This window comes from Trachemys scripta, chromosome 13, assembly GCF_013100865.1.
Source record: "Trachemys scripta elegans isolate TJP31775 chromosome 13, CAS_Tse_1.0, whole genome shotgun sequence".
Taxonomy (NCBI): domain Eukaryota; kingdom Metazoa; phylum Chordata; order Testudines; family Emydidae; genus Trachemys; species Trachemys scripta.
Genome location: NC_048310.1, coordinates 31,059,805 through 31,073,749, shown reverse-complemented (window position 1 = coordinate 31,073,749; position 13,945 = coordinate 31,059,805). Strand labels below are relative to the sequence as shown.

General features: G+C 38.3%; 1 protein-coding gene across 1 annotated transcript in view; it reads left to right on the top strand.

Annotated features, from left to right (window-relative positions):
• Positions 1-13,945, top strand: part of RPGRIP1L (RPGRIP1 like) — a 124,046-nt gene that overhangs the window by 93,926 nt on the left and 16,175 nt on the right. The window contains exon 23 of the mRNA XM_034788304.1: positions 13,666-13,849. Within this exon, the coding sequence (XP_034644195.1) occupies positions 13,666-13,849 (184 nt within the window). The remainder of the gene's footprint in view (positions 1-13,665; positions 13,850-13,945) is intronic.

Genomic DNA, 13,945 nt, shown 5'->3' with positions numbered 1-13,945 from the left:
TACATTTTGAGGAAAAATAAAACCGAGAACACCAGATATTCACTTGGAAGAAAAAAAACCTGGAGAGCAATAATGTTGGAAAAGCTCTCTAGATAATAGTGAACAGTAATCTAGATGTGAATGCGCAATGCACTATAATCACCAAAAAAAAAGACTTGATTTTTGTTCTGGATGTTGAGAATAGGTGTTTAGTGCTTCAGTTAACAACTCAGGTTCAGCCAAACCTGGAATATTGTAGCCACTTCTGGGAATCTTTGTGAGAGTTTCTGTTTTCCTATAGGCTAAAAAAAGATTGGGAAACCGTTTTTTTTTTAAATGACATGTTACAGTTACTGTTCTGATCAGCAGTATTTAATTAGTCTGTTCATTGCCACAACTGTCTTCACTTTCTGATATAATACAGAGCTATCAAAAAGCTGGTTTGACTGCTGTTTTGATCTGTACCTCTCCTTGAAAGTCTACATTTAAAAGTTGGGAAAAGAGAAATGTGCAAGATGCTACTCTGTAAGACTGTAATATACAACACAGAATTCTTGATAATGACATTGACATTATTAGGACTGGTTAATTTATTTACAGTTTGTTCCTAGACAAAAAGCAAAAGAAAAGAAAATCCATAGTAGATCTCTTCCATAAGTGAAAAATTGGTAAGAGTGCTGAAGTACTGCTAAAGTATTGGCTAACACGCCTTTGTTTGGTACAGCTGAGCACTCTTCATTTTCATGAAAATAAAGAGAACTTTGTTTATGGTTGAACATTATTTCATAGTTTGAGAGACTGCCACGTAAGAAAAATGTAATTATTTTTAACTATAGTAAAGAGGGAAAGACTGAGGCTAGGTCTACACTGGGGGGAGGGGGGAATCGATTTAAGACCGGCAAATTCAGCTACGCAAATAGCGTAGCTGAATTGGACGTATCCGATCCGACTTACCCCGCTGTGAGGACGGTGGCAAATCGATCGCCGCGGCACCCCCGTCGACGGTGCTTACTCCTACCTGGGCTGGGGGAGTACACGCGTCGATTCAGGGATCGATTGTCGTGTCCCAACGAGACATGATAATTCAATCCCCGAGAGATCTATTTCTACCCGCCACTCCAGGCGGGTAGTGAAGACAAGGCCTGAGTATTTGACAGACATAACATCACCATAAAAAACAGCTGAAGAAGAAATTAATGGAAATGTTAATGTTCCCAGAACAAACTTAATTTTTCCAGAGCAGTTTTTATGTGGTAAAATAAACTAAATGATTAAATGCTTGGCAAGTACGTGGTGAATTTAAATAGATTGGCAGGGATATTTTAGTTAAAACAATTCTGAAATTAAACACTAAATGATAGGTTTCTTTATGGTTCACAAAGCCTGTGCTATGAGTCCACTTGCTTCAAGCTGCACTTACAAAAGACTTAATAATAGTCTTTGTCCATAGAGAGACACCCAATTTCAGAATAAAAAAACACAAATGGTACAAGATTTGGAAGTAAGCAATTTTGACTAGGTTTTGAAAGAAGAGCATAGTGCCTCGGTAAATCAAACCAGGCCCATTATCTTAGTTGCAACACTGTGACTTGTGACCAGACTGGAAATCTATGACCAACTAGAAGAGCTTGCCCCAGACAGAGTTCCGGTAAAATGTTTGCACCAAATGCCACTGAGGAAATATCTTAGAATAAAATATGTTGCAGGAGAATTTGAGGATCTGAAAAGGACAGCACCAAAGATAGGTGAGAGTGAAGAAAAAAAATTACTCCTTGAGATATAAGTTTAAGGCCATTTATTTTTTATTTTTGCTCCTTTTTTTTTTTTCTGAAAAATTCCTGGCTTTAAAAAAATCATTATTGAGGTTTTACCAATTTGTTTCTTCAGCCAAATTTTGGAAGTGATGGAACTCCCTAAATCTGGCTCATTGCAGCTACATCATGGTGGCACAGAGCCACAGTATCGAGACCATCACCACGAGTATAGAGGCCACTGCAACCTGTGAGTTTCAGACATCATGGGCCCTTTGGTTTCAGTTTTTACTGATTTTTCACTTTTTAAAAAATTTTTGTGATAAACACTGATACATTCCTGGGAAATTTTAAACAAAATAAAAACTAAAGCTAAAGGGTACTGATAAATGGTTGTATAGTCAAAATAGAAATTGACAAAAGGGCTGCAACTTCTCTGTTTTCAGACAGGACATATGAAGATTTGGTAAGGTGCCTTTAGATGAAAAACAGTGTGTACATAAATGCTATGTCAGAAATTATAGTATATTTTTGGTAAATTCCAGGTAAAAGGAGAATACCATAATAACTAGTATAATTTGAATTTAACTTTAACAAGGAAGCCAATGGTTATAAGTAACCTATTGACTAGTTGGACTCTACTAGTTGATTAACCATTTATTAAAAAAATCTATTAATCATTTATTAACCTTTTATAAACATACCCTTAATCAAAAGAGTGACCTAAAACATTAGTATTTTTAATTACCGGTATATTGGATTCCTTCTTAAATTCTTGAATACTTTTCATAAGGGTGAAGAAACAGTAACTGGGTAAAACACTTATGCCTAAATTGGTACCAAATGAATGTTTTCCGGAAAACTGGAGCCCTTAAGTGGCTGACTTATTTTATGTCTGTGGCATCAAGTTTTACACAAAATAAAAATAGAATGTATGATAATAGGTGCACATCAACACTGCTTAGTCACCCATTCAGAGGGACTAAATATTTTTGTAGGCATCTGCCAAAATCTACACCTGGAGGGCAAATGCATGATACTCAAGTTCTGCTCTGGAAAAAAGGCTTTGTACAAATAGCTTTGTGAGGTTCTATATTTATTTTGTTGCAGGTATGTGCAGATAAACTATAATAATTTTACAAGTAGAAAAAAAAAAGGTTTTGGATTTTTCCCTAACTATAGCCCTAAAAAACACGGTCTAGAATTTGAATTTTTTCCAGCTCACACACTATGTGTAATAAAGAGTCATTAAATGGAATATTAACAATTCTGTTGGTGATACATAAATTCAGAATAGAATCCAGCTCACTCACTCAGCTGTATTTGCTCTGCTCCACTGACAGGAAAAGAAAGTAGTACGAACTTACTTTTGTCACTAATTAGGACTTGGAATAAATGAGGAACAGGTCTACTGAGCAATAAGCTGCTATTTACATAATCACTTTTCATAGTACTGAAATGTACTTTTACTAACTGAAAATGTGCTGTTTGATAATTCATTCTTTGTATTTTCTTTATACTCCTTTCTAAAGAAACTAACATGCAAAATACATAGATTTTAAAATATAAGCCCCTTCCCCCCACCCCCCCTTCAAAATTAGGCCAGAATGGGGCATTCAAAGTTTTTGGAAAGTGTAGGGGACAATTTCTTGGTGCAAGTGCTGGAGGAATCAACTGGGGCAGAGCTCTTCTAGACCTGCTGCTCACAAACTGGGAAGAATTAGCAGGGGAAGCAAAAGTGGATGGGAACCTGGGAGGCAGTGACCATGAGATGGTCGAGTTCAGGATCCTGACACAAGGAAGAAAGGAGAGCAGCAGAATACTGGACTTCAGAAAAGCAGACTTTGACTCCCTCAGGGAACTGATGGGCAGGATCCCCTGGGAGAATAACATGAGGGGGAAAGGAGTCCAGGAGAGCTGGCTGTATTTTAAAGAATCGTTATTGAGGTTGCAGGAAAAAAAAACATCCCGATGTGTAGAAAGAATAGTAAATATGGCAGGCCACCAGCTTGGCTAAACGGTGAAATCCTTGCTGATCTTAAACACAAAAAAGAAGCTTACAAGAAGTGGAAGATTGGACAAATGACCAGGGAGGAGTATAAAAATATTGCTCAGGCATGCAGGAGTGAAATCAGGAAGGCCAAATCACACTTGGAGTTGCAGCTAGCAAGAGATGTTAAGAGTAACAAGAAGGGTTTCTTCTTGTTGTTATGTTAGCAACAAGAAGAAAGTCAAGGAAAGTGTGGGCACCTTACTGAATGAGGGAGGCAACCTAGTGACCGAGGATGTGGAAAAAGCTAATGTACTCGATTTTTTTGCCTCTGTCTTCAAGAAGAAGGTCAGATCCCAGACTGCTGCACTGGGCAGCACAGTATGGGGAGAAGGTGACCAGCCCTCTGTGGAGAAAGAAGTGGTTCGGGACTATTTAGAAAAACTGGACGAGCACAAGTCCCTGGGGCCAGATGTGCTGCATCCGAGGGTGCTAAAGTAGTTGGCGGATGTGATTGCAGAGCCATTGGCCATTATCTTTGAAAACTCATGGCGATTGGGGGAGGTCCTGGATGACTGGAAAAAGGCTAATGTAGTGCCCATCTTTAAAAAAGAGAAGAAGGAGGATCCGGGGAACTACAGGCCAGTCAGCCTCACCTCAGTCCCTGGAAAAATCATGGAGCAGGTCCCCAAGGAATCAATTCTGAAGCACTTAATGGAGAGGAAAGTGATCAGGAACAGTCAGCATGGATTCACCAAGGGCAAGTCATGCCTGACTAACCTAATTGCCTTCTATGAGGAGATAACAGGGTCTGTGGATGAGGGGAAAGCAGTGGATGTGTTATTCCTTGACTTTAGCAAAGCTTTTGATACGGTCTCCCAGAGTATTCTTGCCAGCAAGTTAAAGAAGTATGGGCTGGATGAATGGACTATAAGGTGGATAGAAAGCTGGCTAGATCGTCGGGCTCAAGGGGAGTGATCAACGGCTCCATGTCTAGTTGGCAGCCGGTTTCAAGCGGAGTGCCCCAAGGGTCGGTCCTGGGGCCGGTTTTGTTCAATATCTTCATTAATGATCTGAAGGATGGTGTGGACTGCACTCTCAGCAAGTTTTCAGATGACGCTAAACTGGGAGGCATGGTAGATACTCTGGAGGGTAGGGATAGGATACAGAGGGACCTAGACAAATTAGAGGATTGGGCCAAAAGAAACCTGATGAGGTTCCACAAGGACAAGTGCAGAGTCCTGCACTTAGGACGGAAGAATCCCATTTACTGTTACAGACTAGGGACCGAGTGGCTAGGCAGCAGTTCTGCAGAAAAGGACCTAAGGGTTACGGTGGACGAGAAGCTGGATATGAGTCAACAATGTGCCCTTGTTGCCAAGAAGGCGAACGGCATTTTGGGCTGTATAAGTAGGGGCATTGCCAGCAGATCGAGGGACGTGATCGTTCCCCTCTATTCGACATTGGTGAGGCCTCACCTGGAGTACTGTGTCCAGTTTTGGGCCCCACACTACAAAAAGGATGTGGAAAAATTGGAAGGAGTCCAGCGGAGGGCAACAAAAATGATTAGGGGGCTGGAGCACATGACTTATGAGGAGAGGCTGAGGGAATTGCGATTGTTTAATCTGCAGAAGAGAAAAATGAGGTGGGATTTGATAGCTGCTTTCAACTACCTGAAAGGGGGTTCCAAAGAGGATGGATCTAGACTGTTGTCAGTGGTACCAGATGACAGAACAAAGAGTAATGGTCTCAAGTTGCAGTGGGGGAGATTTAGATTGGATATTAGGAAAAACTTTTTCACTAGGAGGGCGGTGAAGCACTGGAATGGGTTACCTAGGCAAGTGGTGGAATCTCCTTCCTTACAGGTTCTTAAGGTCAGGCTTGACAAAGCCCTGGCTGGGATCAGGCCCTGCTTTGAGCAGGGGATTGGACTAGATGACCTCCTGAGGTCCCTTGCAACCCTCATATTCTAGGATTCTGTGATTCAGGTTTGTTGTGTTACAGTTTCTTTTTTATAAGATATAACTACTTCATATTTTATCCTGAATGTCATGTAAACATGTGGTACACTCATTCTGTAACCTCAACATTGCCTAACTCCCTACAGACAGAACAGAAGTGAGAGCTCTTTGCATTTCATCCATTAATATCTAAGGAGTCCTCCTAGCTTTTGAAATTAAAGGTAACTGAAGCCCACAAAGCATTTGCAATAATTTTCATGTGTGAATAGATGGTACTGAGGTGTCTAACTGGTTATTGAGGTTGACACTTAGTACTTTCCTGTCACTTCATCCAGTTCTTGAAAAATGAGTGGTCAGTGTTTTACCATCGAAAAATCAAATTACTCTCTTCCTTGTGCTAGGCTGCAGTACAGAAGTGTGGGTTCCAACTGCACTGTTACAGTAACAATTATCTTTTGCTGCATGCATAGCACTACTTGGAGGGGAGGAGGGAGCATTACAAAGCCATTGGAGCTTGTAAACGCTGCAAGTAAAATAATTCCAGATATTTATCTTTTTTTATTTATTCCTCTTTAAAAAGAAAAATTTGTCAACTAGGGGCAGAGTCGAAGGGGAATGTGTGAAGAAAGCTTAAGCATAGCCAAGCTCAGTAGGAATCCCAAACAGCGTTTTATGTTATGTAAAGTTAACAGCAAAAGCAAACCACATAAAGGAAGGAAGTTTGGACAATATCCTCTGTGTGTCTGAGAACAGCATTAGGAGCAAAGTGCAAATGCCCCCTGCTTATACATAGGTTTAATGCTGTCATTAATGGTCATTTAGTAAATAGAGTTTCAGATCCCGGCAGTACCTTTTAGAGTATTTTCTAAGGTATTTGGTGTATAAGACCAAATGTAGAAAAGTTTTGGTTATGTGTACGCTGTTGGTGTGTGTGTGTATTAGAGGTCCCCCTCTATGCAATGAGCCCCCTAGCTATAAAGTTTTGACTCTTTAGCTCCCTCTATAGCTACTCATGCATTTAGCTCTGGAGGTTCCCAATTCAGTCCCCTGTGCGTCAGCAAAAACAGTTTGCCCTCTCATGTGTGCTTAAGGAAATAATGTGACTTGGGGGGGGGGTCTATTTTTGTGCAGTGTTCTATAAGGAAATAAACTTGACAAAGAATGTTAAATGGTGAGCTAATTCTGGGCTCAATTATGCCTTATAGACACTCCACCTTCCACCCCCCGTGTAGGGAACAGTGCAGAATCTCGCTGCCCCTGAAGAGCCCCTCAGCATGCAAGAGAAGTGAGCCCTCTGCATAATTCATCAGATAGGTACAGTGTGTAGTCCCTTCTGCAACACTCCAGCTCTCCTGGCTAATTTGGATGAAGAGCAGGGCTGTGACCCTGTTTCCTCCCTGCCTTCAGCCTTTCTCTTTTTGGGAAGGTGGAGCAAGGGAGGGCAATTTACAGGTAGCAGTCCCTGCCATGTAAAAGAGCTCAGGTACTACAACATAATTAGTCCACTGTAGGGAAGGCTCCTTACTGCACACATTCAAGGGCCAGGTGCAATTTGATTTTTCTCTTTATAGAATGAAAAACAGTACTCCCTTAATGAAACTCATATAATGAGTCATATTTACAGAAATAATTTCTTAGTCCTAGTCCACTTCTTCGCTCATATGAGAGGTGGATGCCCAAATCTTTCTTTTTCCTTCACCCCATATTTTATACATTAAGTCTTTGTGTTTAGGGGAAAAAATAAAGTGTCAAATAAGCTGGACATCTAAAAACTGCAGTCAAGGAAATTTCATTCTTTGTTGAAATATTCAGTATAGCCTCATCTAAGTCTTATTTTATATCTAACTTATGTAGTATCTCACCACTAGTATTTAAAAAGTCAGAGCTGAGAAATACAACCTAAAATGAACATAACTACTCAGTATCATTTTGACAAAGAATCTAAGGGCTGGTCCACACTAACCTCCCAGTTTGAACTAAGATACGCAACTTCAGCTACGTGAATAACGTAGCTGAAGTTGAAGTACCTTAGTTCGAAATACAAGGTACTTACCGCGGGTCCACACACGGCAGGCAGGCTCCCCCGTCGACTGTGCGTACTCCTCTCGCAGAGCAGGAGTACCGGCATCGACGGCAAGCACTTCCGGGATCAATTTATCGCGTCTAGACAAGAGGCGATAAATTGATCCCAGAAGATCGATTGCTTACTGCCAAACCCGGAGGTAAGTATAGATGTACCCTAATACTGGCACTCTGACAGATAAGAGCTGCAAACTCTGCATGATTCACTTTTACCTCAGGAGTCGACACAGGTTTCATTTTTTGGCTAACTATCAAATGTAGATGTTTGATACTTTGGTAGCAATTTAAATTTGTACATTAATTTACAGATATGAAATCTTAATTAAATAATTCAATTGAAGCAAAAAAATATGATTCTGACAGACTTGTTGTGCTCCTTTAGGTTTCCTGCCTCCATTCTTACAAGCCTACTCTCAAATTCTTTCTCTCTGTGAAGAACTTTGCCACCAAAGCACAAGAAGAGTATAGATTTTCTATAGTAATAGTTTGTCTCCATCTGGCAGACAGCTAATATAAAGAAAGGGCACATGGATACCACCTTCTCCCACAGGCTACCATAATTTCCAAATGACTAGTTAAAGCAGAAGGGGAGAAAGCTAGAGCAGTATTTGAAGAAGATTCCTTCTAAGCATAACTTGTATTAATGTGCCATGGCAGTGATTGAAAAAGGATAATTCTCATTTCCATGACCATTGTTTCTGCAAAATCCCAACCAAGAGATCTTTTTTAAATTGTGGGTTTAATAAGGGTCTGACAGATGAGAGTGCTATTAAGAAACTGACATTATCTCAATCACATGATCTGGGTCAGGGTGGTCAAAGGAATTATTGCTGTCATCTGTTGAGTGAGTATCTACTGGATCCAGACTGTTGGTTTGTTAACAGAACCACAGTTCACATTGTCATGCATCTCTAATCAATAAAATCAATCAGACTGGCATTCTTGTGGCAACAGTGTCAGAGGGAGGTGAAAAAAACCCACTGTTTTATTTACTTTTCAATCACTTTTGCTTACTCAGGTGTTAGCGGTATTTTGAGCGGTGAAAAAAACCAGGTTTTTAAAGAAAATAGTCCAGTTATTTTTTTCAGTGTTAATTGGATTTTATCATTGTTTTTCATGAATTTTTGATCTTATGTCACTCACATGTATTTGTATGCATATAACCTATTTGAAAGTGTTTTGTTACTAGAAACATTAATCTCGAATTTATTATTGTAAATACTAATTTCAGCCTGTGTTCTAAAATGTAAAAACTGAAAAAGGAGTGATGAGAACTTCAAGGTTAGGCCAGTTAAGAAACCATAAGAAAGTTATAGAACATTCTACCTTTTAAAAAGGTAATTGGTGATAGAGGTGTTGCTAACAGGGGAAATCAACTGGCATTGGATATGGAAAAGAGGGTTGTGTATGGAGCTGTGAAGCTTGGGAAGCTTGATTTGCTAGAATCTAAAATTTCAGGAAGGGAGGGGAAAGACATCTGATATCATGGTTCTATGTAAAGCTGGCTAGCTTGTTTTTCAGGCTTCAGTTTTCAGTATTGAATTTACTAGCTGGTGGTTTCTCATTCAGTCAGCAGTAAATGTGAACAGTAGTAAATGCATTACTGCATAACAATGCACAAAATGATCGATTTAAAGGAAAGGTTGAATCAGTATTCCCTGGATAAATACTCCCCAGACATACTTAAATTCACAAGTCTGCTATTAGTTGCTGCAAGTGAAGAAACTGAGAAAAAATGAAAGGAAGAATTAAAATAACCAGAATTAATACAAGTTGGTTGGTAAAAAGAAAAAAAGTGCCTGCTGCAACATTTATGTGAGTGGGTCTTTGTCCAAAGAAAAGGGTGTTGCCCCGGTAAGGCCTCTCTTAGAGCAGGTGGGACGAAGATGGAAAATTTCCTGGGCAGGAAGCAGTTGGGGCCAGGTTAGGACAAGGTCACTGCATTGCTCTTCCTGTTGACTAGAAGCGCTGGGGAAGTATTTCTATCCCATGCAGCCTTGTAGAGCCTTTACCAGGATCGGGGTGGCAGCACCCATCCAGACATGAACTTGGCAAAAGGACATGTTGTAGACATTAGGCTAGTTGCCCTTTCCCTTCCCCTCGCTGCCATATTGGCTGAGGTGGTTGGGTTTTTTGCCTTCGCCATAGCTAGTCTGGAGTAGAGTAGGGAGGTTAGGTTTGTCGCAACTTCATACATGAAACTTGTGGAAGATACTCAGGTACTCGGTATGGAAGGGATATGGTTGTTGAATAAAATGGATTGGAAAATGATTTGAAGGGAAGCATCCTGTAATAGCGCCAAATAAGTGGAGGTTGGGGCTCCTCTGTCTCCTCATCAGGGAGCTCCCCCCCCCTGCTTTTTCTGGCCCCCTTTAAGGGAGTTATGGAAAGGGGTTTGGAGTTCTACATCTGGATAGTGGAAAACAAACTCCTCTCCTTCATGCAGTGTACAGTTGGTTGCCAGGTTCTCCCAGATATTATAAGTGAATAAAGTTATGCCCTTATTAAACCACATCTATGAGTTCCTGTCTTTCTTCTGGCATGGACAGACAATGAGAAATGACTCTGTAATGGCCAGAAACATCCAAGCATGTTGCTGCCTAAAACTATTGATTCTGAGGGTGAAATTTTGGCCCTTTGGAGTTTTCCCATTGATTTCACTGCGGTCAGGATTTCATCCTGGGTCTGTAAAGAAACGGCAGAATATAGTATACTAGTTGCTGTAGATGCCATCCAAGAGTGCATAGAATCATATTCCAGGTTTGTCTTTGCTGTTTGCTCAGACAAAAAAAAAATTAAATGAAAAAGCCAAGAAATAACTGCAACTACTCGAAACATCTGATGTCTGAGTATTCAACACATTACTTAAACCTTCTTGAAAAAAGAAGTAGCATCTAACACAGTCCTAAAGCACACTGTGGGAGTTCAAAGATTCTTCTAAGTTCATCAGCCTCATAAGGCCAGATCTTCAGCTGGTGTCAATTGGTGTATTTCTAGCTGAAGTCAGTGAACCTATGCTTCTTTACAAGGGCTGAGGATCTGGCCTGTCTTTTGGTTTGTTTGTTTTTTCCCTTGAAGTATAGGATAACTGAAGCCCAATAATACTCAATGGAACTATAATATACATTTCTATAATAGAATCCAAACACCATATGTATGTTGAAATGAAGTCTGAGGAGGGTTTTCAGCAATGCATAGCACACAGCTTAAATTACAAAGGTCTCTCCAGAGAGGCATTAAACTTGACTTGACAGATCACAGACTGATGATAATATTGTTTCATTCTTAGGTATCTAAATATAATAAGAATACTCCTATAGACAATTAGAAGCAACATGTAACTGAACTATGCTAACACTAATACGACAGACTAATTAATGCAAGCCAAAATCCTGAAATATTAAATGATGTTTCATTGGTTTAATAACAGTATATCAGTAGCTCAGATTGTTCTATCATTACTGCAACAACCCATATAATCCATTGAAACATTTCTTAAATTTTGTTTTATTATTACATCAACAACAAAATGTTGAATTTCCATCAAAGCAGAATTATTTGAAGGGAAATAATTGGTCATGATAAACTAGTTATTTTTCACTGTAATTAAACCTAGTAGGTGGGCTGTAGAGAATAAAGAAAAATATATAATTTTCTGCAGCCTAGTACCAAAAACTGTAGTTTAAAGCTTCATTCATAGCTGATATTGTGACATTTATTTTTATTTATACTAAATGTGTGGTTTTTGTACTAATAGTGAAATATGACTTCAATACTAGCTGTTAGTCCTTAGCAGTTGCATAGTTTGATTTGCAAATGTAAATTATCTTTTAAAAAAATCAACTTATGTTCTCTTTATTATACACTACGTTGCATGCTTCATAATAATAAAACCATGACTCTAAATATTCTTTTTTAAAGTCTAGAGCAATTCATTTATTTTTCTTTTAATTTTGTAACAATGCAATTTACAAGTATTTGTCGCCTTAAAAATTAGAAAGCAGTATGCCATCAATAGGTGGATTTTCCCCTCTCCTCCGTCTGAAAATGGAAAGTAATATAAATGTTTTTTTCCTATAGCATACTATTACAAATGCTAAGTATGTCAAACAAAATTTTAAGTTATGAGAAAAGACTTGATAATACAGTATATTTGGTTTTCACTTATAAACTATTGTATGTGTACAAACTAGTTTGACATAACTGCTAAATAATTTTTCGGGGGGAGAACCCCTCAGGTTATCACTTTAAATGCATCTGCTGATATATCCGTACAATGCAAAAAGAAAAGAGTTGTTTCTGAAGTAAAATTAGACAATAGAGCCAATTTCATTTTTTATGCATGTGAATGTAGAGTGCTTGAGGTTATTAGTTGAAACCGAGTAACCTTTCTTGGCTTTCATCTCTTTCTTTTTGAATTTGAATATGAAAAGCATATTCAAGTCAAAGACCATCACTTTAATGACATTTGGCAGTCATTTGATTTATTAGGTTTTAGAAAAAAAATTCCTTTAAATATTTCATCATACTATGCTAATCCTAGTAATATTGCCAGCTGAAGCCGTGTACCTGTATTAGTGGAGACAGAATGGTGTGGAATTTTCTCTGTCATCCTAGTAAAATTTCCATGAATCTACTGAATAATAAAACAACCTTATTGAAATATTCAGATTTGGGTTTTTAGTTAAAGTGTCTTAGGATACATAATAAAAGAAAATGTCTTTTGAAGGAGGGGGTAAAATTACTTCATCAAATATTGAAGGGGCTTGACGGCAATGAAAATTTTTCTTTATGAAGGATATTTTTACAATAGGATACTCGTGCTTTTCAATGTGATTAATTATATAATATGCTTTGAAATGCATCAGCAACCGCCATGATGTGGATGAATTTGTTGTTCTTACACTGAAGTCTAGAAAACTGATCTTCTAAACATGTCTTATTTTTGAATTTTATGATTGTTACTTCAGATGATTTGAATTTAGAACCAGAAGTCTTCCAGCACCACATAGGAGAAATAGTCATTAATGCAGATAACTTTTTTTTTTTAAAGTTAAGAAAAACTTGACAGTTGTGAACTGCGAGGAGTTCTATTTGCTCTTTGAAGAACAGAATCTCATCCTTTGAATGTTCATCTGTGTAGTCTAATTTTGAAATCACAATGGTTTTTCTTTCTTTGAAATCACAGAGTTATTCAAAGAAATGTTTGTGACCCCCCTCTGTTATGTTTGACTCCTAAACTCTCCATAGTAGGGTACAGTACATTATAAAGTTAACGAAAAAAACAAACATACACAAAAACCTGCCAAGATTGCAAAAATAGCAAAGGGGTACAAAGCAACAGTTTCAAATATAAAATATAAAAATGTCAAAATTAAGACAAAAATATAAGGAAAAAGAAAGTATGTTGAAGGCCAATTTAGAGTTTTTAAATGTACTGTCAAAATATCCATTTAAACATTTATTTAATTTAACTAGACTAGATGAGTTTAATATGTGAAATTTCCATAAGTACTGTATTACTTCATGTGACATATGTTTTATATCGGATCTAGTTTAATAGCAATGCAATCTTCAGTAGGCATATAGTGATAGTCATCCAGCTGGAAAAGTTTGATCCATAATATTGTTGAGACTTTTTCAAGTGGGTTACTAAATGATGATAAATGTATATACAACACCTTTGCTACTGTGCTGGAAGTATTTTTAACCTCAAATACAAAGGAGGAGTCTATTGCAAACAGTTAACTGCAAACACAGGGGCATTAGAACCTCAGTGTATCTCTGTCATAATAAATCATGTTTCACCGTACAAAACATCCCAGTGACTTACATGTTTGTTTGTTCAAGTTGACATTACAAGAAATATGGTGTGTTTATTGTTTGTTTGTTTTTAAAACAGTCAATAGAAAAAATTCGGATTGAGATTATATCCCTAACTCTCACTGATTCCCGAGTTGCAATGGATGACACAATACAGCGACTGTTTGTAGAATGCAGATTCTACAGTTTCCTTGCAGAAGAGACACCAGTGTCACTTCCTAAACCAAAAAGTGGACAGTGGGTTCACTACAATTATAGCAATGGTAAGTATGATATATTTGTGAACACCCTCATGTCTTCTATTAAAGTCAGTCCTATAGAAAATGTTTAATAAGTTCTGTTTCCTTAACTCTTTTGAT